Source organism: Orbicella franksi, chromosome 6 (genome assembly GCF_964199315.1).
Source record: "Orbicella franksi chromosome 6, jaOrbFran1.1, whole genome shotgun sequence".
NCBI classification, from domain to species: domain Eukaryota; kingdom Metazoa; phylum Cnidaria; class Anthozoa; order Scleractinia; family Merulinidae; genus Orbicella; species Orbicella franksi.
The window spans coordinates 31,182,498-31,207,188 of NC_138150.1; the positions used below are offsets into that span (position 1 = coordinate 31,182,498).

Sequence of the window (24,691 nt, forward strand, 5' to 3'; positions counted from 1 at the left end):
AGCCTCTTCCAGGCGTTCTGTACGGGTCCGCAAATGATCCCAGGACCGCAAATGATCCCGGACCGGAAATGATCCCGGACCGGAAATGATCCCCATATTGGACCGCAAATGATCCCGATCAAAAAATAGGAATGGCATGGATTTATATCAGAGGAAGGTGAGAACATGTACAAAAATAATGAACTAAAAAACATTTTATCATTTTGCAAAAAAAACTTTCCACAATTGCTGTTTTGTTCTTCGAAGGGTACAGATCGTTTTCACTGTCACGCAATAACAGAAATAATAAATCGAAAACCAACCAATGGAAAAAGCTAAGAAGTTGTGATGTACGCTATAGAAGATAACTAAATAAGACACTTCTCCAAGTTTTAGGCCTGTGCGTTTCCCCAAACGTCAGATATTCGTCGTAAATGTTTCCCAGAAATTTACAGAGTCCAGTAAGAAAACGCCATGTTGGTGTACATCCGTGGTACACCAATATGGCGGCCGGAATATAGTGTAAACATCTGGAACTTACTTTGGTTTTCTAGGCGACTGACTATCAGTACTAAACAAACAAGCATTTACATAAGCACTTTTCCTAATGCTCTAACTTCTAAAAAGGCTCAAAATCATGAGATAAGTATATATTTTTCAACAAACTCGATCGTAGCCTTGTGTCACGCAGGCTCCATAACTCTGAAATTCAAAACGCTCTGGTTTCCAAACGAAGCACGCTAATTGTAAACAGATATAAATATACCGCCTCTTATGCCTGATGAAGATAAAAACACGTCACGTGAAGACGATCTATTGAATTAGAAGTCTTAGAAAAACACATACTTGTAAATATTCTAGAAATCCCGGTGGCGATAGTATCAAACATCTATCAAACAGCTAATTGTCAAAACGACGAGCAAGCCTTGGCCTTGCGTGGTCATGAAGCTGAACTTCATAACTATAGCTTGTAATTTTGGCTTCTTAGAATACTCAAGTAGTCATTTCCGAGGAATTAAAGCCAAAATACGACCAAGGAAAAATAAAATAAATTTGTTCAAATTTCCAGTGCTACACACTAGGTGTTTTACAGAGTGATGAAGCGTTGTAGGCTTGTGGGTCTACTCAGGTGACAGCGTCTTCTGTAATAGTTGCTTCATGGTTATATTTCAGTTTAAAACTTTAGACGAGTGGCGTTAATGGCTGACAAAATATGATTTAACCATAACACCAAAATATCAATGTGTAACAAAGGAGGATATGTAGCGTATGTTGCACTGATCATAATTTTACTGAGAATTGCAAAGAAATGTGAGCTAAGTCGTGTTTTGATGATTGAGTGGTGATGTTCATAACATCGTAGTTAGCAACAAAGTTTAGTCGAAAGTATGGAAAAAAAATCAAGTTGTAAGCCATTACAATTATAAGATGGCTTAAATAAAAACATCGGTATTCACGTACACCAATTCTCTATCCACACCATCCCACCATCCATGCCATTCCTTATTTTTTGATCGGGATCATTTGCGGTCCAAAATGGGGATCATTTCCGGTCCGGGATCATTTGCGGTCCAATTTGGGGATCATTTGCGGTCCGGGATCATTTGCGGTCCTGGGGTCATTTGCGGACCCGTATAGTTCAGTTAGTTGGGGCGCAGCGCAAAAATCGCGAACATTGTCGTTCCTCACCCCTATTTTTTCGCTCGCCGATTTTCGCGCTGCGCCCCAACCTACTGAACGCCTGGAAGAAGCTAAAATTACCCAGATACACATCGTAGTGACACAACGCAATACCAAAGACGGTTTCGTTAACTTTATTTCGTGATTTCGACATTATCTATCGACAGAAAGTCTCAGTTCTAATTCCATATACACTCTTACATTTTTTTCAAAATATCATTTATATCTATTCAAACATTAGGCTTGGGTCAACTATGGTCCGTACACACTACGCCGCAGAAATTTAAAAACGCAGCTTTATTTCTGGCACGGAAACTGAACTTTTTTGGAAAAAAAAAAGAAAAAAAAACTTTGATATAACACGTAAAACAGAAACACTTTTTATCGCTATTTTCCTTCGGGCTAATCCTAAAAAAAACTGGCAGCGTGGATAACATCAGTGAATGTGAATTTTATTTTATTCAGTAAGCGAGAATTCCATTACTTACTTTTCGCGCCAAGAGCAATTTATCCTTTTGACAATTTGACACCATAGAAAAAAGTCAAACAAACCCAGACATTGCCACATCCGTCTTCTTTTCGACGCTTATAATGACCACGTGAGATAAAGTTATATAAAATATACTTTCAATTTTCCTTACAATATATGTTTACTTGTGAAACTCGTAGAAAAAGCTAACCAAACACACATATGCTCGACATTTATCTGTGTGACTATCATTCAGAATGATCTGTTATTTATAATTAAGTCACAAATATTTCCCTAGTGTGAGAGACCTTGGATTCAAGTCAGTTTAAGTCCGCGCTGAAACTTATAATCAACATTTCGGAACGGTGACGAGAGAAAGAAAATAATCGACTGGACGATATTATATTGATGTAAGATCACTTTCTCAGAACCAACATTAAGAGCTGAATATAACAACCAGTATGGAGAATTGAGACGCTCATAAAAAAAAAATATAAAAAACAGTAAGCTGTACCGCTAGATAGGACTGATATTGGTGAAAATCTGAATACGCAGACTCATCGAAAGATATTTACACATTTCATCAACAGAGTCTTCCTGCAGTCCATACCGGCTATGTCTATACCACAGGGCCATACATCACGAAGACCCGAGGGGTAAAGCAAACATCCCCGTCACATCTATACGGTCCTATACAAGACCCCCGTCCGATACACTCTCTCAAAAACGAGATGCAAAGGACTAACTCTCACTTTGTCATGAAATCATTCTTTAGCTAATTGCATATCAGCCAATATATTTTGACTGGATTTACGCGAGCCTAATATGAAACAATTGACAGCTTCTTCTCTTTATGTTCTTGTCTGTAGACTCATTTTCTGTGCTAAGCCAGCAAACTCTTTGTGTCCGGAGGCTCCTCTCTGTTTCACATACTCCAGAGTGCGCAGCTGTTGAGATGAATCAGCATGAACAATATTAATTAAAGCAACACAACCCGCTTTTATACGGCAAATCGACTCAAAAGCGCTGGAAGAACAGGGCACGAGTTGTTCTTCCAAAGTTTGTTAGGGCGTCGATAATTTTTAAAAATATCTCTGTTGTGGCAAAGTGAACATTCCTATTGAGTTACACTATCATACTGCGAGAGCATCCAGTCTTTTCGTTTTTTTTTTCTCCGCGGGTGAAATAAGAACCTAAAAAAATCAGGATTCTCTCGAAGTTTTCTACACTCTGACAACAGCTTCAACCTCTATGACCTTTGAAGACTAAGTTTCTGTATCAGTTGTTTTGTATGAGAAAAACACCTATACTTACCGTGTATTTAGTATTTCCAAAGCCGTGTTTCTGAGCGAGATTCCACAGGTTCAGGGCTAAGGTAGCTAACTGAGGTTGCGACAGGTCCGCGTGACATAACAGCCTTGTAAAACACAACACAATATTTAGCTGGGACTTTCTAAACATGCATGACTCTTTTTATCGCTGAAAACTCAAGAGATTAAAAGAAAAACACTTTTCCAAACAACGAGAAAAAGTTCATGAATTGATTTACATGTAACAGTTTTGAGATCTCTCAGTCCGTTTTTCGACTGTTTAACCAATCAAGAACCAAGTTCGTCTAGGAGGCGAAGAAGTCAAACAGTCATGCATGTGCAAAAAACTTGCACGTACAACGAAGGACAGCTTTCGGTTCTTTGATTGACCAATATGTTTGAAAACTGAATAAAAATGACAAAAGTTAACTAAATGTCTCAGCAAGTGGAACCGATGTGCTGCGTAACATTATCATTCCAAAATTGAATGAACAATGAACTCGAGTACTATATTTAGCTGAGCGTAGAATGTAATCCCATTTTGCTGCGTACCTGTTGAAGAACCCAATGGCTATTGCCGCTTGTCTCTTCAACGCCTAAAGACAAAATACAAAAAAGAAAAAAACATATATTATTATAGATAAGCAAAGGGACTTCAAAGAAATCTTAGTCACCTAATTGAATTCAATTGATTTGGTTGTAACTTTTTTAAGTCTATGGATGAAACTCTAGTGTGTGACCATTCAAATGAAAGCTATTGAGCAGTACGTTCGTGTGGTATTGCCTGTTTACAATTATTTTCCAATTAAGAACGTCGGTAGATTGGAGCAGAAGGTTTACTTACTTCGTCGGAAGTTAAAGACTTCAAGTGCTCAAACACTGCTTCCATCAATGTAGAAACAATTTTGTTGATCTCGGCCAGGAATTTCTTGTCACAGCCATACAGTCTGTCGTTTGAGTCCACTGCAAAATAAATCTCTTTTTATATTACTTATTCCTTTTCTCCAAAATAGCAGAATTCGCTAATTAGTTTATTTCTTTCTTCATTTGGCAGTTGTTAATCACAGAGTGAAAACCACACATTACACATGGCCTAAAAGCGAGCAAACCCAAAAACGTACCTCTCTCGACGTGATATATGAAGTATTCCTACGGAGACAAGAAAGGAAAGAAAATATCAACGGAGAGGTGGACCATGTGGCTTTTGAGGGAGGGGGGGGGGGGGCGGTAGCTGATTTTGGAAAAAATATCCTACAAGCATTCTTGTACAAAAAAATAATCATACATACGACCACTGCCGAAGAAAAAATTCACGCAAGTTCATTGAGCCGAAAAAAATCATGTTACAGGGAGAACAAAATATCATGTCTACGTCTCGAGAAACAGATTTTCTGGTGCATGAAAGGGTTGAAAAAAATTCGCGCCTGTACTAGATCACCCACCCATCCCACCCTTCCTCAAAAGTCAAATAGTTCACCCCCAAGGTTAAAAATTGGTTGTCCTTTTATTTCTTTATCTTGTTCTTTTTGAGAGCCTCTGACCCTTCTTTCTAGGAACTATGTCAACAACAGCAAAAAACAAGGCCAACGCCGCTCTTAATTTAATTCCCCAACTAACATGCTGAAAATGTAGAACATATAAAGCGCTAAAACGTGAATGATTAGTTCATAACCTCGCGCACTTGACAGAACCCTCGAGAAATCTTCAATGGTTTTCTGGCCGGAATATAGGTCTGCGATTACGAGGAAATATAGTCTAATAAACTGACTACTTAGTTTATTGTGACAGAACTAGGAGAGGTTAAAACTTTATCACTGATGAAAGAGTCATTATATGAACAATGGAGTTACAAGGATACAAAACCAACCTGACTCATGGCGGAGAGAAGGCAAATGGCGTTCAGATAAATACTCATCTTTGCACCACTGTTTAATTCCCAAGTGTATTCCTGCACAACATTCAACATTCCTCGCACAAGATACAACGCACCTTGATCCGGTGAATCCTGGAAAAAACACACAACAGTCAAACATCGCGCAATCATGAAACTGAGAATAATAACACCAACAACATCTTACCGGAACCACCAACAATGTGGAGAAGAAGTTGTTCATGTAGGCGAGAAGAAACGGCTCTGAGGGTTTCACCTTATGGTCGATTTCTAAACACAACACAAAAAGAAAAATTAAAACGTTTGCAGACAGTCCTTCTCGAAGGACGACTTATTTTGCAGGCTAGCAGATCAAGTTCTTTAAAAAGTTCTTTACATTTTGTCCGTCCAACACCGAACGTACAAGTCTCGCGTGTTGACAAGAATGTTTTTCATAGCATGTTAAAAGGTAAACAGCTGAAAATGAAAGCAGAGACACACAAAAACACCTTTCATTTTTGAGGCAAAGCAGTGTCTTGTAGTATGGATCACAAATGTGTTGAGAGTGTGAGATGGAAAAAGTTAAGTAGGTACAACGGATATGCAAAATCCCCTAACTTGCTTTAAGATCAGCCATATAAATATCACCGTTCACGAAAAACAAAACAGGTTCAAAAAAAAAAGGGGGGGGGGGCAACTCTAACAAACATTGTTTAACAATAACAAAGTATAAAATAAAGTCACACCGAAAATTTGGATAGCGCTCCCAATTAATTAGAGAAGCTACTGCAAAATGTTCAAACCTCCCGGTATTTGAACCTCTCTTGCTGCATTTTTCCCGTAAATTTCTTGGATCTCTCGAATCCCGGCAAAATTTCAAGTTTCCTGGAAGAATTTTTCCTCCCGAAACAGGCCGCCTTCTTCCCCACACCAAATAACACGGTGGGCTATTCCATGAAGAGCACGTAGACGGGTAGCTAGTTATTATTTGAATTCAATTGCCGTTCTTACCAATCGTACGAGGAACTTCGGTAATAAGACTTATGGCCGCCTTGAAAAATGCATCCGCTGAAATGAAAAATGCCAATCATATTTAACATTTGCGTGTCAAGTAGCTTTAACGCGTCAAGACTACTGGGTGTATAGTCGGCAGAGGATTGAGATCGCGCACTCATTATTAGTTTGTATTGCATTCGTAGAAACCGCATAGTCAAGAGAAAGGCTCGCAAGAACAATACTAGTCGCAGTAACAAGCAGACCGATGTGGATAAGGCCTTTCCACCAAGCAGGGATGGCGCAGTGGTGCGATTGCTCGACTCCCACCAATACGGCCCGCGCTAGATTCCGGCCAGGTGTCATACCTGGGTTGAGTTTGTTGTTGGCTCTCGCCTTACTCCGAGGGTTTTTCTCCGGGTTCTCCAGTTTTTTTCCCTCCACAAAAAACAACATCTCCAAATTCCAATTCGACCAGGATAGAGGACCCGCATAAACACCAGCTAAGGCTGATGTGGCTTGCTCTCTATATATTGTAATTGATTCATTTTATTTAAGCTGACACTGATGATAAAGCATTCCGTAAACTCTTCTAAATTATAACATCTACGACCGCTGACCTTGACTGAGGGCTTGGTTTGCCATGGCGACCTGTCCTGACAGGAGATAAAGCTTGAGGCGGGTAAAAACGTCATCTATGGAGGGGATGGTGATGAAACAGTACGCCACACAAGCCTGTGGAGGAGAGGGTAAGGAAATCAAGTTGTTAGACAGCGTATATGACGATCACATAGGTCGCTATTAACTAAATAATTTAAATGAGTTGCATTAGGATTCGCGCAGGGGTTCGACGGCAAGTGTTGCCTCAAGCTTTTAACAAAACCCAAGGCTGTTTGATGTCAAATTTTACCATTTTGTCACAGATTGTAACACATTTGACAGTTAGTTATTTTCCTTACCCTGATGAAAGACGCAGTCTTTCGTGTGTGGCTTCCTTTAACCACATCACGGGTCCGCATAGCTAACAAATTTACACTCTGATGAAAGCAAAACAGCAGTATACTGTTAATAACAACATTCAACAGGGTAGCCCTTAGGTGTCCACGATATCAGTCTGACCAGAAATTCCTCGCGACGGAGAAAGAGACTGTTCATTATTTTCTGTGCTGTGTTCTAAGGCATAGATGTTTGGATGGAGAAACTCACTAAGCATATAAAAACTAATTACATCTATTAGTTACAAAATCACCACCAAACTTCTCCTTATCCCTCTCACAGCAGTAAATCATAGTCGCAAATAGTCAGCCAACGTATCCTTGGAGCTTTTAGTGTGTTTAGCAGTCTTAAACATTAATTGACTAGCACAGATTATCGTTAATCGACTAGTGTTACCTGAACAAGCATTACAAGCACGGTTTCCAGATTGGAGAAAGAAGAACGAGCGTCCACATAAGAATCTAGCTGCCTTTCAAAGTCACGGCCAAAATCGATCTGCAAAGGTTAAGATCGCGTAAAAAGCAATTACAAAATAGACGCTATTAATATATCGAAAAATAGCCCACTTCCGATTTAACCTAAGCCTGTCTATCAAAGAGAGGCCTGGTCCAAATTGCGAATGAAATCTCATTTTCATATGAAAGGATGGGCACAAAGACTCGCTTTGAGAAAGAGGTACTTCGGAAATGGCCTGTTAAAGAGAACTCTTAAAGCGCAAAAGATTATTGTGGATTTTCTTAAGCTAGTTAGTCCCTGATTAGTTGTTACTCGGTTTGAATTTTCGCGCGCAAGTAACAACGAATCACGACACGACCCGGATCTCTACGTCATCAGAGTGGAATGGTTCAAGTCAGAGCTCAGAAACTGCTTCATCTACGGGAGAGGACTTGAGCCCGCGGAGAGAAACGTCTGTTTATTCCCAAACAAACAAACAAACAATGTAATAAGCTTATTCCCACCTTGCGTAAAAATCCTGTAATTAAATGACCAATCACTCTCTTCTCATCAACCAGAGTTAACGCACTGTTAAGATAAGTGGCAAATATTTTAATTTTTTTTATAGAAGACTGGAGTGAGATCTGGGAATTAGATCAGTTGTAAGTAGTTTGTATGTTCTCACTTTGACAGTTGAAGGATAAAAAAAATGCAAATGTGGAGTATATACAATGAAAACGACAGCACAGAGATTCAAGCAACAATTAGAGTTCAGAGTTCTTTCCCAACAGCTTTCAAAGATTTTCTTTACTTATATCATATCATAAAGCTTCTGTTGAAGTTGTAAATGGCATTTTGTACCTTAGTTGAATGGCTCTGCGATCTATGCTTTGGCTTTCACGATATGCTGTGCTAAGGCTGAGAAAAGTCAAGCATTTTCGGACGTTTTGGCAAAACTTTGGAAGTCTTGGCTTCATTCTCGGCATTCCCCGGGGTTCTTCGTTACATCTTCGTAACTTTTGGCATTTTAGAACGAAAACGCTCTTAGCTTTCGGTCTTAACCAATTCGAAAAAGCAATCGAATTTTCTCGTTAAAACTACAGCAAACAATATTCACTCCTCCTCAGGAATATTAGGTGGCAGCTTCCTTGCTACTTACTTCACAGAGTCGTGCATCGTCTTGCCAACAAACAGCAAAGCATTCACTACCACTGGATCATTCGTCGGCTCTTGTTGATATCTGCAAACAAAAGGCATGCTTTAAACTCTTCCCTCTTGCTGTAATATAACATAACCCAAAATAATTTATCTGGTTTACTGGTTCCACTAGCCCCCGACACAAACGCTCCACGAGATCGTCACGCAATCTTACCGCCCCTACGTGGGAGAGGAATGCGTGACAAACCGAAGGACAATCCTTGTAGCAAACGCACGTTCGTTACTAACTTACTATCGATCATCAGGAACGATAAAAAGTTGAAAAAGCAGCAGATGAATGAGCTAACATCACACACTAGTGGAATGACAATGCTTCAACAACTGCTTTCTAAGAAAACTTCCCTGAAGAACGCGTCAAAAGATCACGATAAGACACCTACTTTATAAAAGCCTGCATGATCAGTTTGCACACATCTACTTTGATCGTCTCCTTCTGGAACATGTCTACAAAAGGAAGGAACTTGTCCTGAAGGAAAAAACATAACACCATGTTAGAAAAATAGTACGTGCAAAAAAATAATAGGATCATAGGATATAAATAACCCATTAAAATATTGCATTCAGACTTCACTGACTGTCAGAAAAAAACGCAATTTTGGCAAATCTTCGTTAAGGTACACAAAACGTTTGCTATTCTTATTACCCAATCAGAAACAGCGCTAGCACAGCGACAGCTGACACGTCAGCATATCGTCATCACATATGTCATGTTTCTTCGCAATATCCCCGCTGAAAGTCGCGGGCTAACTGAATCGGGGTTTCTGTTTATATTGCTTTCGTCAAAATAACACTAATTGCTTGAAACGCGAGCAAATCACAGAACAATTTACATACCATCGCTACCAGAATCGAGAAGTCGTGAATGTGGTCCAGTACTTTAGACATGATGGATTGAAGCTGTGGGAAACAAATTAAACTGGTTTGCAGTTGCTCAAAAACTTGATGTGTTACAAGGCCTTGTACCTATAACTACAACAATAGCAACTTCATTTGTACCTAACATTCAAATCAGTTTCACTGAGGTCCCGTCCACAATAGGCCGGAGAAATTTGAAAACGCAACAATCACCGGTCATTTTGTGTTTGAGGAAAACCAGGGCAGGGAAATCACGTGATTGTCGTGTCTTTATCGTTTTCGAAAAGCTCCGTTTTCAAAATGACTTCTCTCCACACTAAACGCAAAACCGGCGTTTTAAAATTCCTCCGGTTTGAAGAGCTTTTTAGAAAAGCTCCGTTTTCGTGACGGATTAGTGTGGACGGTAAGCCTAACTGTAAAATAAAACTGCGTTGTCAAATTCCTCCGGCGTAGTGCGGACGGAGGCTAATGATGAAGAAATATATTTATTCTAGTTGTCCTGAATAACCGCAAGGGGCTAGAGAGACAGGGCAGACATACAGAGAATATCAATGTAGTTATCGGGTCAGGTACATACAGAACGCAAGCAAACATACGCACATAACACACAACGTCAATTCGCGCCAACGTATGAACTCCCCCCTGACATTCGGTAGAACAACGGAACTAGTAAAGTGAATGTGGGTACAGTACCTGGGGATAGTGTCTCTCAAACGCTCTTTCTGGGGTCATGTGTTTGATGACGTCTCCAATAAGAGTGTTGACTTCACGTTTCTTTCCAAAGAAACACAATGAAACATAAAAACACGTTAGTTTGATGAAATTCTTCACAAGCCTTCAAAAGAAGTTGCCTGAACATGTTTTGTGTTTTGCCGAGTTTAAGGTGGCTCTACTGGTTTTCAGGTTTTTGACGGCTCATAACTTTGTAAGAATAGAACAAAAGGCAGACCAGGGCCACTGAAATATTTTTGTAAGTTTGGATTATATAATTTCTACTTGACCTAAAACAGCTATTATTTTGTCGTCAGCAGTTACCATGGCAACATTCCACAAGGATTTTCCAGACCTGATTTTTCGCTCATGTCACCAATACCCAAAAAATTAACCTGGTGACCCCGAGTTTTTTAATCAATAGCTTTTGGCATCTGAAAATGAAAATGCACAACAATTTTAAATAATTTTACGGAGCCGATTTCTTGTAAACTTGGAAAAACAACAATTTGCACAAAGTGCAATTTCCTTCCGTAGAATTTTTTTATTTTTTTTCTGACGTTTCCTCTCAATAATAATATTACGTTAAAACAATAAAAAGAAGGGGTCACCGGCCTTGTTTTCATGTAAAAGCCTTCGCGAGTTCCGTTATTCCCATGCACGTAGACACGCATTCAGAAATCCAGACTTTATAAGATCAGCAGTTGCTCATGAGCTGTTTTGACTACCGTTAACTGCTTCGTGTGCCCGCGCCGGCGAGCGGGCTCCGAAAAAGCGTTTTGTTTTGTTTGCTGCTAAAACATCATTTGCAGTAAGTACTGTAAATAGGTTTTGTTTTTCTTGACGTATTGTAAGTGACGTTTGTAAGACAGTGACGCAGGATGGTGATCAACTCCCCGCGCGAGAAAACTGGTACCAGCTACCTTAAATACTGGTTTAAGTGTCTAAAGAATACATGCAGTGCCTTCAGCCAGTCACATTAAGTCGCCCCTGAATGTATGTTTTAGCTTCTACAATCATGGACAAACGTCTTGAGACAGACAAGAGCGAGAATCTGAACAGAGAATCTAATAATATTAACCGTTTTGGCACCAAAATGGGATCGAAATTCTCCCGGCAGTTTTTCATACATCTTCTATTATGCTCTTTGGAGAATTTAGTTTTATCAATTATATCTTTTCCTGAGATGATCAAGTTCCTCACTCTCAAAACCTACTAAATTGAATTCATAATAAAAAGGTAAAGAGAAATTAGAGATTGATCAGCACTTACCGTGAAGTGCTTACAAACATACTCTATCCAGGCCTCCGCACAGCTGATGTAGTCCTGAGGAGAGTCAGACAGCTCACAGTGAAGAAAAAAATAATTCTTTAGAACAGACATGGCTGATCTCTTTGGTCCCAGCTGTTTAAATAAAGCAGGTTTTAAACACTTTTAAGCTGTCTAAATTCCATGACTTTCCACGAGATTTTCCCTTTTTCCACGCTATGACTTTCGGAAATGTTCAAAACTATACTTGCTTTAACCTTTGGCGTTCGCCAAAATGCGCGTCGTTTAACTTGCCTTCAAGGCTAATTGCTCGGTAACTCGCCTTTATTTTATTTTGTTCTTGTTTTGACATGTGCAGCGATGAACGTATCATTATTTTCCATGACTTTCCATGACCAAAAATTAAATTTTATGACTTTTCAAGCCTGGTAAACAAAATTCTTGAATTCCATGACTTTCCGGGTTTTCAATGACCCGTGCGGACCCTGTAAAAATCAACATTATAATTCGATATTTGAAAAAGAAAGTTGGCGAACACTTACCGTGGGCTCTTTCATTTTCATCACCACTTTCCAGACCTTAAGGAAATAAAAGTTCAGTATTGTAAGAATAAAACAGAGTTTACAAACCCTCCTAGCTTGCAAACTTGTTGTGCCTTTTCCATCACCGTTCCACTAGCCTTTGTCATTAGTCTACTTGCATTTTTATACAGTCTCTTTCCTCCGTCTGAAAATGAGCCCCTCAAATCTCGGACACAAAAAATCCTTCCAACAATAAGTGCTGCAAGGAGCCCTTGGGCTTAGAGAACAATAAAATCTCCTTCGATAATATAGCTCTGCTTTGTCTTCAGTTATGTTATTTGCAGCATTGCATTTCAAAGGCTTTTGATGCCCACCAGCTGATTGTAAAACTTGTGTTCTGCCGGTTTCATACCGTTGTTTGGAGCGTTTCACCTTTAGAGGACTTAAAATTATTCACATGCTAAATTGCTTCTAAATACAACCAGAAGGCACAATTCCTTTCGATAATACGGAAAATCTTTTTGGAAAAAAACATAGCTAATAAGCTGAGGGCTTAGTATCGGAATTTCACAGTAGCGGTCCTAACCTTTTAGGAACCCGAGTTTCGAACTTGTTTGCAATGTAACTGCTACAAAAATATCTTCTGTAGATTGTAAAAAAATTGATTTTTTACCTCACTGAGAATTTGCAGTCTCTGAGCTTCAGGAGGATCACAAAGACTTAAGTTTAGTCCAAGAGATCTGTAGAGGTGATGCTGACGATAAACAAGAAATCATAGCACAGTTAGACAACATGCAGCTTACAGTGACAATAATCATAATACATGGTTTGATAAGTTGCATCGTGGGCTTGTACGAGGCTTTGTAACATAAATAAATGTCACGCTATAATTCTTTCGACTATTTTATCGCACAAATTAGTTGAAAAATAACCAAGAAAGTAAATTTAAAGATAACTTTCATGATGCATGCAGCGTTTACACAGTTCCAGGGTGGGTTGCATTAACGTTAACGTGAGGCACACGCTATTGTTTCTTCTACAACAGTTACCTTTGGAAATCCTGCCTCCTCACAGTTTCTAATCAATTCAGTGAACTGCAAGGCTCTGAGAAAACAACAACAAAAACGCAATCAGGGTAATAAAACATACATAACGACCATTTTATTGTCTTTGACCTGAAAATAAAAGTCAGTTTTGTGCTCACGTATTTCACGACTCGGTTGGCATGGCCAGATTTAAAAACTGACAACACTAAATTTGAATGTGTTTAAATGAAGACTTAGTTTTGAAGTAATAAATATCTAGACCATTACTATGTGTTATCCCTCTTACACTGAAACAAAAATAGTGCTTGTATTAATAACTCACTCGCTTACCTTTCTGCAATATATTCTGGTTTATATGCTGTGATAACCGAGTTCAACAGTAGTGCGCTGAGGAAAACAACACACACATGTCATTTATAAAACTACAACTGAAGAAAGAATTCAATTTTGTTCCAAAAACAATTGTGGTTCTTTTTACCGACCTGTTACATTGTTTCTCGCACCGGTTCAGGATATCTGTGAGTGTGGACTAAAAGGGAAAAAGTTGCACTTAACAGTTATTACACGAGCGCCCGTTGGATATGAGATGGTAGATAGCTAACGAGGCGAGTAGCCCCGAGTTGGCTATAATCATCTCAGATCCAACAAGTACGAGTGGAACACTTGTCTTATTAAAAACGCCCCCAAATTATAGAAATTAGACTGAAATAAATAAAATCGCCCCCAAAAATCACGCGTGCGCTTACCATACTTGTAGCGCATGGTATAATGGGTCATAACCTATGATGGCTCAGCCAATGAAAACTCGCGAATTGCATTATCCAATGATCCAGTTTTAATAAAATTAGATTTAAGAGGAGAATTGTCAAGTGTCAGACTCGCGTGCAAGGGAACACTCTCGTGGGTCCAAATTAGTGGGAGCAGATATTCTTCTCACCTCTGGGCTCTTTTGTGCAATGCACTGCAGGATCCAGTCCAGTGCAGGAGGATACAGCTGAAGGTACTGAGGCATTTCTAGGTTGTCAACAAAGATGTTGAAAGGAATACTTATTTCACAGATATATCAACAAAACCAGTCCTAGCAGTATGAAGGAAGATTGTCAGATTTCAATCTAGGTTATGTACCCGTCGCCAGCAGCACGTGCACAGTAGTGGCCTGGCTGACCAGTGTGTGGAAGGTTCTTGTTTGACTCCTATTGGGAGCACTTTGAACCCATTTTTCGAAAAGCTTTAATTTGCCATAGACCATCTAATACGTCTAAAAAGTATGCACTAGTTTTTTTACAGGTTATATAAGGCGCAATGACATCTGAACAAATGAAGCTAATTTTATTTACTTGACGTTTTGTTTCACCGTTGTCTCTGGCCTGGATAATATGGTTGAGTGCTTTATGGCAGAACTTTGGAATCCTAATGTCTGGCTGTTAGCCTGGGAGGTGGAGAAGTCGTAGAAGCCATGTCATGATGTCTGTGATGTGCAGTTTTTGAATGGTTGTTTTGAAGAATTTCAAAAACCCTTTTTATGTGACTTAAATGTTCATTTTACTTTAGAGAATTCTGGAAAGAAACAGACTGAATCAATTGTACATGTGCATGTAATGTAATCAGGACTAGGCAGCTAACTCACCAAGCCTCTGTTCAGCCAGAATATTCTGCACTGTGTCACTCTGAAGCTGAAAAGATAAGGAAAGTACAGTAAGAAATAGAAAACATGTTTTCCGTGTTTCTATCGAGTTTAAGTATAAATCTGCTAGCGTTCTATCACGAATGCCGTTCTCTGATTGGCTACACTACTCAATGTCTGTTCTGTGATAGATAGTGAGTAGCATAGCAGTGTGCCCTTGTTAACGAAATGACGGCCGCTTCTTGGCGTTTTCGAAGTGTCTGTGAAGAGGATTTAGATAAAGTTTTGAACGACTAGTAGATTTATACTAAAGCAATTAGATTATTCGCTCTCGATTTCTGTGCGTGATAGTTGACTCGGGCCGCGCCCTCGTCACCTATCATGCGATAGAAATCTCGAGCTCATATATAATCTAATTGTGTAATAGAAATATGATTTAAACCAATCAGAGCACACATTTTCCTTGGGCTATTTTCTAATACAGAGATTAAATTGTACAGCTAGAAATTAAATTGAATCAAGATTCCAATGAAGTGTTTTCTTTTCATTGCGACATAGCTCACTTACAAGCTTCTCTACACACTTGGTTTGTACGTTACTAATAATTGAAATGTGTTATTACCTGTTTATAGCTGATAATGAAGCTGAACAAGTTCTCAATCAAATGATCCCGTACATCAGGTGCTACAAGGATACCAACCTAGAAAATTGACACAATTCTCTTATTTCTGAAGCCAGTGAGTAAGGGTGCCATATATATTTAGCTCTCTGTACCGTACATCATTGTTGTATTCAGTGACATATGAAATCTCTTTGGGCAAACTAACTTTTGCTCCAGGCAAATCAACTTTTTATTGGGCAAAATGACTTTGAGATTAGGCAAAATGTTTGCAGACGAAACAGACTTCGACCAAAACGACTGGTTACCCAATCCTCTGTGGGAAAAAAAGATGGTGACTGGTCCATTAATCCAAAATTCTTAGTGCACAAAAACTTTAACATTGTTCAAAAAAGGCATAGGAAAGTTCTAACATTTTCAAGCCTAGCATACACAATACCATTAGCACAGGGACAAATATTGCAAAAATATGGTTTTCCCTGTACTTTATGGGCAGTGTAAGGTTTGCACTGTCCATAAATCCCAAGGATTATTATATCAATATAGTTAATACCCACCCTACAGATATAAGTCCTTGCATACACTGCCACTAGAGGGTCACCCATGCCGCGAATCATCTTAGTGAGACGAACAAGAGCCTGTGAAAACTCTCTGAAACAGAACCATGATAAGGGTCACCTGCTAAGTATGTCCATCAGATCAGATGGTAGAATTAAATACAGAAAACAATGTTAACATAAAATCAGTCCCAAATCATATTTTTAAGATTTGTTCTCATTAAGGACGTTTTAAGTAGTAGCTGTGTTGATGCATGCATAGTTAATTGGTGGTTTTCAGTGTCACGCCATAAAAAATAGATCAAAAAAGATATCAAAACCGTTCAACAGATAAAGTCCAGAATCTGAGAAAAGAAAAAAGGTAAATATGCCAAGACTCTCGCCAAGATTCAGGTCACAACAATTTTTCTTATCCAAGATATACGGAAAAACTTTTTACCTAGATTTATAGAGATTTGTATGGAGACGCCATGCTGGTGCCCATCCGGATGGGCACCAACATGGCGGCCGGAAACCAACAGAAACATCTGTCACTGAGTTTTGCTACAAAAGCGTGCATTTATCCCTCGAGGAACTCAAAAACATTAAAATAATACTTTTTTTGATACAAGAATTGTTCAGATAGCCAAATTCCTCACAGTAAGTCACTTTTTTAACCAACATGACAGCTCTCTCCACCGTCATGTAAATGCCGCGCCACACCAAAGTTTAGAAATTCAAGTGTAGTTTATCACAAAACCAAGAACCCATTCGGAGCAAAAATTTCTATGAATATTAGTTTTCAGCTGCTCTTATACATCATTTAAGTAAAATCTCTGGAAGATCAATAGTTTTGTAGTTTGAATTTTAGTGACGTCATGTGAAAACCGGCAATTGGAAAAGTTTCAACACTGAAAATTTCGAAGTTAAAAGTAATTGGAGATTTACGTGTAGCTAGCAAGTATTTAATTTAAACAGTTAATTTATAGCACTCTTATTCAGACTAACTACGAAGTTTTTATATATCATCACAGGTTCACTTAGAAAGAGACCTGATTGGCAACAATGTTATATCCTCAACTAAAAGACAAATTGTGTTCTAGTTGTTTTTCCTTAATACTTTATTACCCATTGTTTACAAGTTACATTTACATACTGACCCTGAAGTCAGGAAATTGTAACATCTCAGTATTGCTGTCTCCACATAGCTTCAAACAGTCAAGGAAAACTGAACTGTACAGATAACTTAGCAGAACAGTATCTCAGTAAAAGCAGGGGCGGATCTAGGATTTTTCTTAGGCTCAGGGGTTGCACCACTAAGGAATGGCGTAACTGACTGGTGAGGTAAACAAATGTTAAAAGCGTATACGAAGAAGAAGGCTTCATCTCAGGAGGGGAAGTGGGGGTGTATGTGCACCCCCTGCACCCTCCCCCTAGATTTGAACCTGAAAAAAAAAAAGGATTATGAATGTCATCCTATGCCAGTATTCTACTTGTATTTCATGAAATGCTTTTTATTAGCTTCAAACATAAAAGGTAATTGGCTTCACACAGGCCAATGTGGATCACACCAGAGGAGCATATACCTGTTTACAGGGCATAAAGCAAAAAAAATATATAAATGCTACATACCACCCCCTCCTGCTCCCTTGGATGGAATGGTAGCCCCTGCAGGTTACCACACCCTCTTCCTCCAACTTCAACCCCTTGGATTTTGCTGTTTTTTTTTTTTTTTATTTTTTTTTTATTACACTTCAATCCATTACTGACTGAGACACTGAGCTTCCTGCTATGTATAAGAAAAGCTAGGCGAACTTGGCAAACAGTGACAAAATTACATTCTATAGATGAAACAGACAAATGTTTGAGACACTTCCCCTATAGTGCATAAATTATTAACTAAAGTTGGTCAAGAAAGTACATGTCTTGTCAAAGAAGTGCCTTGCAGAAGAAAATAGGTCAGGATGAAACTCTTTTTTCCTGAATCTCACACAAAGCAGAACATGACAAGTTTCAAGGATACAATCGAGGAATAAGCTCCCGCACTGATGCGATCTTGTAAAACCAGTTTCTACATGTTTCTTTAGCAGAGTCTGGCACCTGGTCAGGAGTGAATTTTTCTATCAAACAGAAATAAGAAAAATTCATTAGCTCTGACTACTAAGAGTGGTCAACATCCAGTCTCCATTTTTTAACCAAAACCTTGAGCTTTGGGCTTACATATACAGTCGACTCGTAATAACTTGAACTCCCACTAACTCAAACCTCACACTAATTTCAACCAAAATTGATTTCACCTGGATTTCGATCATACAATAACTGTAATTTACTCTCAGTAACTTGAACATCCCTGGCCACTAACTCAAACCTTTTTCAATTTCCATTCAAGGTTTGAGTTATCGGGAGTTAACTATATGTGTACAAATGTTATTCTACACTTTGGCGTTTTTGTGCCTATTACACAAAGTCAAATTTGCATTAAGTAGTTCATTTTGAATCTTGGGTAACTTTCTAAATCCTCTCCCCTCTCCCTCCAAAAAAAAAAAGTGTGTAGTACTTTCCAGTTCTCAGGGTTTCATTAATGTTTCCAGCAGGAGGGAGCCTGGTTTTCACAGGCAGGCAACACTTTTTCAACCGAACTTCTTTATAAGATAAACTTTCCTCTAGATGGTAAACCAGATGGGCAAAACCATCCTCTCAGTGGGTCAATTTGCTGCTGCCTGGCCTAATGAAACCCCTGAGTTCTTACAACCTTTTATAACAGACAGATTTCTTACCTGGGAGCATGGTGGGTAAGTTACTGCCTGGCGTAAAGATGCTAGATTTGCGGAATATTCTTTCATAAACCAGTTTTCCTGCAAAAGAAACATTCAGAACTGTCTAACAGCAACCAAATAGGGTTTGTGTTTAATAATATACAATCATATTACTCCTACATGTATGATATCAGTTCAATGAAAAATACCTTACCAAAAGTGTCCAGTATATCTGTGACGAGAACGAACTTGCTTGGGTAAAACTGAATCACAGATACATCAGCAAGAAGTTTTGAACACTGAAAATTGATAATAATTAATAAATAACTGACTAAACCTGGGCTGGACTAAATACATCCTCCAAGTTCCTGAGTGTGAAGCTATGCTCTTTTACAATCCACATGGCCAAATGTCAGCCAGGTTTTTAAATTATAGTTAATTATCTTATTGTTATTTAATCTGATACAATTTAGCTGATCCTATCTAACCCAATAAGGTCTGATCTGGAGTTTGTTATAATCACTATTGCACTGAAAATGTCTTAATCATGCAAGCTATGTCATCGCTGAAAGAAATTAAACATCAAAATACTATGTTTGTTAGCTTGTTTGGAAGCCATTTATCTATGTTTATCACAAATTTGGCGATAAATCATACAGACCTGTATGGCAATCTTAAGAGCCTTCACTCTCTGGTCAGATTCCCAAGCTGTGATCAAAGCCTGTCAACAAAATAATTTACAATTATTAGACTACATAAGAATTGTATCTATGAACACAACTACTTATATTATTTGGTGTTTACCTGATTCAATTCCTCAATTCTCTTGACATAATCTTGCTGACTAAGATTCAGCATTTCTTTGACTGAACCCTGAAAAACATAACAAAGGCTGAGTTATTTTGTGAACAAAATTTGTTTTTTGTCTCATGGTTTCAGACAAATAATATTTCTCATACAGTCATAACTATTCTGTTTCTAGCCTTGGAGTTTATATCAAACACTAAGTGTATACAGGAGATCAATAAATAATAAATAATTTCTTGCTTATATAAATAAAATGTCAATAACATGAGTTACAGTCAGCTTTTCTGGTTTGATACTGAGAGTTATTTTTGAAGAAAAGCATGAATCAAAACTGAAATCCCCACGGGGATGGGGTTGGGGGTCAAACCAAAAAAACCTGCCATGGGAGGGGTATGGATATTTTGAGGAACAACACCATGTGGTACAATTTTACAGTCACCTCTTCAAAGTCATTTAGGTCTTCCAGCCTGTGTTTTACTTTATCTGTGACTGTCGTCTGCTGCTTGATTACAACTAGAAAGTAAACATCACTATGAGTCAGTAGAAATGTTGTACTGTGTTAAGATTTGAAAATTACACACTGTCCTTTAAAACTTGTATTAAAGTTAAAGGATGTAGTTCATTCAGGTGCAATGTGTATGTACCAAGTGTTTGCTGGACTCTGGATCTAGTAAATCCCCATTCAAGACTGGCTGTGGTCATTGCATTATGCTTTTGGCAAGATACTAAATACTCTCATGATGCTTATGAACATAAATAGGTAGCGACTGTAAACATTTTACTCAGTTCCTGAAAAAAGTTTCCAGAGTGGGGTAGCTTCTGATGGAATAACATCCCATCCAGCACAGAGTAGCCATACTCCTAGAGACCTAGTTGCTTCATGCTATAAAGAAAGAGTTATGGACTGCCAAGATTTGAGCTGCCATGCTTGGGATAGTTGTTTTAGAATTCGAGAGAAATTTATTTGACAAGTGTAGAATCATACGGCTTTCATGTTTTTCAATAATTCTAAGAGTTTGAGCTGAAAACATTGCTAGTTGCTGATTTTTCCAAGGGTACATGAATATGGTTACTCTTATGATACACTCCCAAAGTAATCAAAAAAGTATTAAATTTAACTTACTTTTGTCTTTATCAGATGATGACAAGAAACTCTGTAAGAAAAAATATAAATTAAAACAATTAATATGTAAAAAGATATTTCAAAGATTTCTTAAGGCACTGTGTGAAATGTTCGCATTAATTCCAAATGGATTTGTTCAAATACACTTTTATAGTTTCCAATGATAAGATTTCTGGTTCAGAACAAAACATGAAAATTGAAAGTACAAATTTAGCCATATCAGTCTTGGCAAAATCTATACAGTGCCTTGATGTTAACAGACAGCAAATGAGAATACAATACTATAATATTACTAACTAGAATACATAATATAATTTTAATAAATGCAAAACAGTCACTGAGAATCATTCATAGTTTAAACACAGAACTAAAAGGCAGATAGACTTACAATGTAGCCATCACAGTAATCTGTTATACATGTAGATAAATATCACAGTCAAAAATTTACAAATACACATATGTAGATGTATGGAGTATTGCAGCTTACTGTAGTAATAGACAGTTTCTCAGATGTTGTGTATTTAGCAAGGATTCCAGTTCTCTTGTTGGACCAAGGTTCAAAAAAGTCGTCCTCTTTTTCACTTTTGCCAGATTGTTCCTTAGACAGAGAAGATGCCTGTGAAAAAGGAAATTATAGTTTTAAAAAAAGAAAAGAAACCAGAAATAAAATAAAATAAAATAAAATTCCATGTAACACTTATTGAAGATAAAGCATTTTAATGTTATAAGCTACATGTAGTTGGCATGTCCCAGCAGAACCCTTTGAAAATTTCTTTTTCATGTTTCACAGCTTACTGGTTATTTTCTGCCAGAATAAGTTATTTTTGTTTGTTAGGCTAGATGAGATTATTGATTTGTGATCTTTCAAAAAAAAATTGAGTTGGTTGTTTTGTTTAGGTTTTGGTCTTTGTTTAAACAAAACAAAAGAAATGTCACCAAATCGTAGAACATGGAAATTTAATAATGTCTCGATCATTATCATTATGAAGCATTATAATTATAACATAGTACCTAACTTTCTACCAATTGTCAGTTTTATAACCAAAGTCATTTTTTCTTAACAAGGCTTTGAATTTTGTCACTTTGCGATTGCTATTTTCCTGACTGTTTGACATATCAACTAAATTTGGACATTTTATTTCAGACATTTAATTTTCGGAGACAGATGAAACGTAGCTCAAGCAAGTCTACCCCTACAAAACATGAATTAGACTGAAGCAACATCTGTGAAAATAATAGTTTTACTACACCCTCAAGGTTTTAGAGGTTAACTGATGCGAAAATAACACCACAATAACACAGTGATTTGTATCAAGCCATTACGTATCTCAAGCAGTGTCTCACCTAGAGTTCACTCCATAAAGGAAACTAAGAGCTTTGGAGCTACTTAAACGCTTCATACTGTACTGTAAATATTTTGGTCTCTTAAAATTTAGGACACTTAACAATTTCGGCCAGTTTTATTTTCGGACACTTTTTTTGTCTGAAATTAAAATCATCCAAAAGTTTTTGCAAGAAATGCATACAAACCCGCTGTTTCTTGGACACTGGAGCAGAAACAGGTACAGCCTGCTTTGTATTGGCTTCCTGAGCAGCAAATATGGAGAGTGGATCGAGCCCATCTAAAGTGTCTGGTTTAGCTTGAATCATGCTCAGGGGATCTGTTACTGATAAACCATTTGACGAATTATCAGATGGGGTACTTGACTTTTTCCGGGTGTTGTCTATATTCTGAAACAAATTGTTTAAATGATAAATTTAGCAATCTGTCTAAACAAGCTATCTTGGATTTTGTATTACAGTGGAACCCCATTAATCTGGTCACCAACAGGCTGCAAAAATCTGGCTGTATTAACATGGTGACCTTATTTAAGGGGTTATTTCAGTAAGAAAATGACTGACTGAGCTTTTGTCCAAGCCAGAATAAAGTGGCCATAAAAGCAATTTGGTCATAGTAATAATGTAGCCATATTAGTGGGGTTGAACTTGCCATAAGGCAGGGATCCACGAAACTTAAAGGCAACTCAGATTGCTGATTTACAGGTAAATACATGCAAGAATAACAACTATTCAAGAATGAGGCAAAAATGATAGTTGCAACTCTGATTTAAATCAGCGTTTTATACAGGTCTGTATTTTACTTAATGCACCTATGTTTAAATCAGGCAATCATTAATGTGGAGCATGGAAACTACAGCCTTTGTGAATGGGTAGAGGGTAGTGGTGGAGGGGGGAGGTGGCAGGGATTAAGGGGTGGAGGTTAAGTTATATAAAGGTTGACCAATAGAGTTGTTTTCTACTTACAATAACAGAACCCATTTTCAGTGGGTGATCATGAACAGTCTCACCAGCAAGCTGATTAGTTTCCTTTCCATAGTTCCTAGAACGAGCAACCCTACAGAGAGTAGAACAATTTCTTAAATGTAAGCTTATGAGTTAAGCGTAAATGTTTATCAGTTCATCAAAAGAACGGGAGAAGCTAGGTGATGGTGGAGTACATGGGAACCGTTTACTTGCCTGATCCAAATTTGAAAATAAGACGAAGATCGAGATTTAAAGAAACCCTGATAGCACTAAGGCTTGTTTATGTCGCTAGCTGGATATTGGATTAGATTTAAATTTCTAGCAGCCCTATAAAAAAATGTTATTCTACGAAAATGACAGATTAGAGGATAAAATGGACTACAGAAAGAAGACGGGAGATAATGGTGTTGAAAATTGGAGAAAATCACAAGATTGTTTCGAGATATCACTTACCACTCGTAGGACGCCATTTTGTTTTTGGCTTAGTCACCGCTCCTGTCCGGACGAACTTCCACTCACAGGAGACCAGGGCGGATAAGCGCCCTGCAGGGGACAGAGGAAGTGGCCGTCGTAGAGAAGTGGCCGTTATGGGAAGGTAGGGGTGTAATATTATACCTTTTTTCAGGGAGTCCAACATTTTTGTTTTCAAAAACTGTGTATTGTAGAAAATAAATACACCCAATCCAAATTTATCAATAAAACAGACCAAAGACGTACGCCCGATACGGTTGAAGTTTCCAGATCTTTTACAATAAGAGATGGGGCTTTCTATGCACTGTGCGTTACTCATTGATTAACTGGTAATTTTCGAAAGGTAATTTTTTCAGTTGGGACGTGCTTTAGTGGCCGTTTATCACTGCCAGACAACTGGAGTGGCCGTCGAAAGGTAATTTTTGCAGTTGGGACGTGCTTTAGTAAAGCTTTAAAGTCAATCGTAAAGCGCAGTTAATGGAGCGTGACGGTGTTTACGTACAGTCACTAGCTTACTGTTGTTAAACGTAACGCAATAGAACTGTTACGCGTTAGAACATTATAGAAGTCTTTCTTGTCTAGTTTAAACAATATTCACAATAGCCTTTCACGTATACATGTTGCAACAACGTCCGGTTTAACTATATCATACTTTTTGTATGGCTAGTCTTTTAAATAGCCCCATTCTTGTTTCGTTCAAGGCCGCATGGACTCTACGTTTCATGGTACACGATTTTATATTGGTTTAAACCTAGACATCAGTCTACCGATAAAAGAGGCTTAGCTTGGACCTTAGCATCATTCGCTCGTTATATCACTACTGTAACTTTTAGTTAGCCCTCGAAATTGTAACTATGGCTCGTCCTCGTGGCGCTCCGAAACCTCAGGCTCGCAACCGTCGTCCACGTCGCCCGAAAAATGGAGAACGCCTCGCTTCACTTACCTCAGAAGTTCTTCGTCTCATTACCGGGAGCAAGGCCCAACTGGTTAAACGCCTACAAAACGCCTCCCAGCCAACGCAAAGACCTTCGGTCGTGGGAAGAAAGCCGGCTGGCCGCGTCCAAAAGGGCAAAGGCAAGGGCAAAACGCGTTTAGCACG

General features: G+C 38.3%; 1 protein-coding gene across 1 annotated transcript; it reads right to left on the reverse strand.

The window, feature by feature from the left end:
* Positions 1–1,777: 1,777 nt before the first annotated feature.
* On the reverse strand, positions 1,778–24,223 carry LOC145489025 (VPS35 endosomal protein-sorting factor-like). Its single transcript, XM_081467914.1, has 38 exons — positions 23,575–24,223; positions 23,122–23,212; positions 22,348–22,548; positions 21,305–21,433; positions 20,818–20,848; positions 20,134–20,207; positions 19,692–19,760; positions 19,549–19,608; positions 19,102–19,186; positions 18,909–18,986; positions 18,155–18,251; positions 17,292–17,339; positions 16,153–16,246; positions 15,599–15,676; positions 14,980–15,025; positions 14,290–14,366; positions 13,835–13,881; positions 13,683–13,739; positions 13,356–13,410; positions 12,980–13,060; positions 12,328–12,363; positions 11,789–11,842; positions 10,499–10,579; positions 9,785–9,847; positions 9,331–9,416; positions 8,892–8,972; positions 8,257–8,320; positions 7,694–7,792; positions 7,261–7,338; positions 6,922–7,036; positions 6,320–6,376; positions 5,517–5,599; positions 5,306–5,443; positions 4,560–4,587; positions 4,283–4,401; positions 3,991–4,034; positions 3,443–3,545; positions 1,778–3,075 (listed from the first exon to the last, which is right to left on the reverse strand). The coding sequence occupies exons 1-38, from the start codon at positions 23,589–23,591 to the stop codon at positions 2,980–2,982; spliced, it is 2,940 nt and encodes a 979-aa protein (XP_081324040.1). The 5' UTR covers positions 23,592–24,223; the 3' UTR covers positions 1,778–2,979.
* Between the last annotated feature and the right edge of the window lie 468 nt (positions 24,224–24,691).

Excerpts from the sequence above, each read along its gene's own strand:
- LOC145489025 (XM_081467914.1), bottom strand. Across the intron at positions 16,247-17,291 it reads TACAATTTCCTGACTTCAGG|AGAGTTTTCACAGGCTCTTG; the intron begins GTCAGTATGTAA and ends GTTCTGTTTCAG. Across the intron at positions 8,973-9,330 it reads ATCATGCAGGCTTTTATAAA|ATATCAACAAGAGCCGACGA; the intron begins GTAGGTGTCTTA and ends TTTTGTTTGCAG.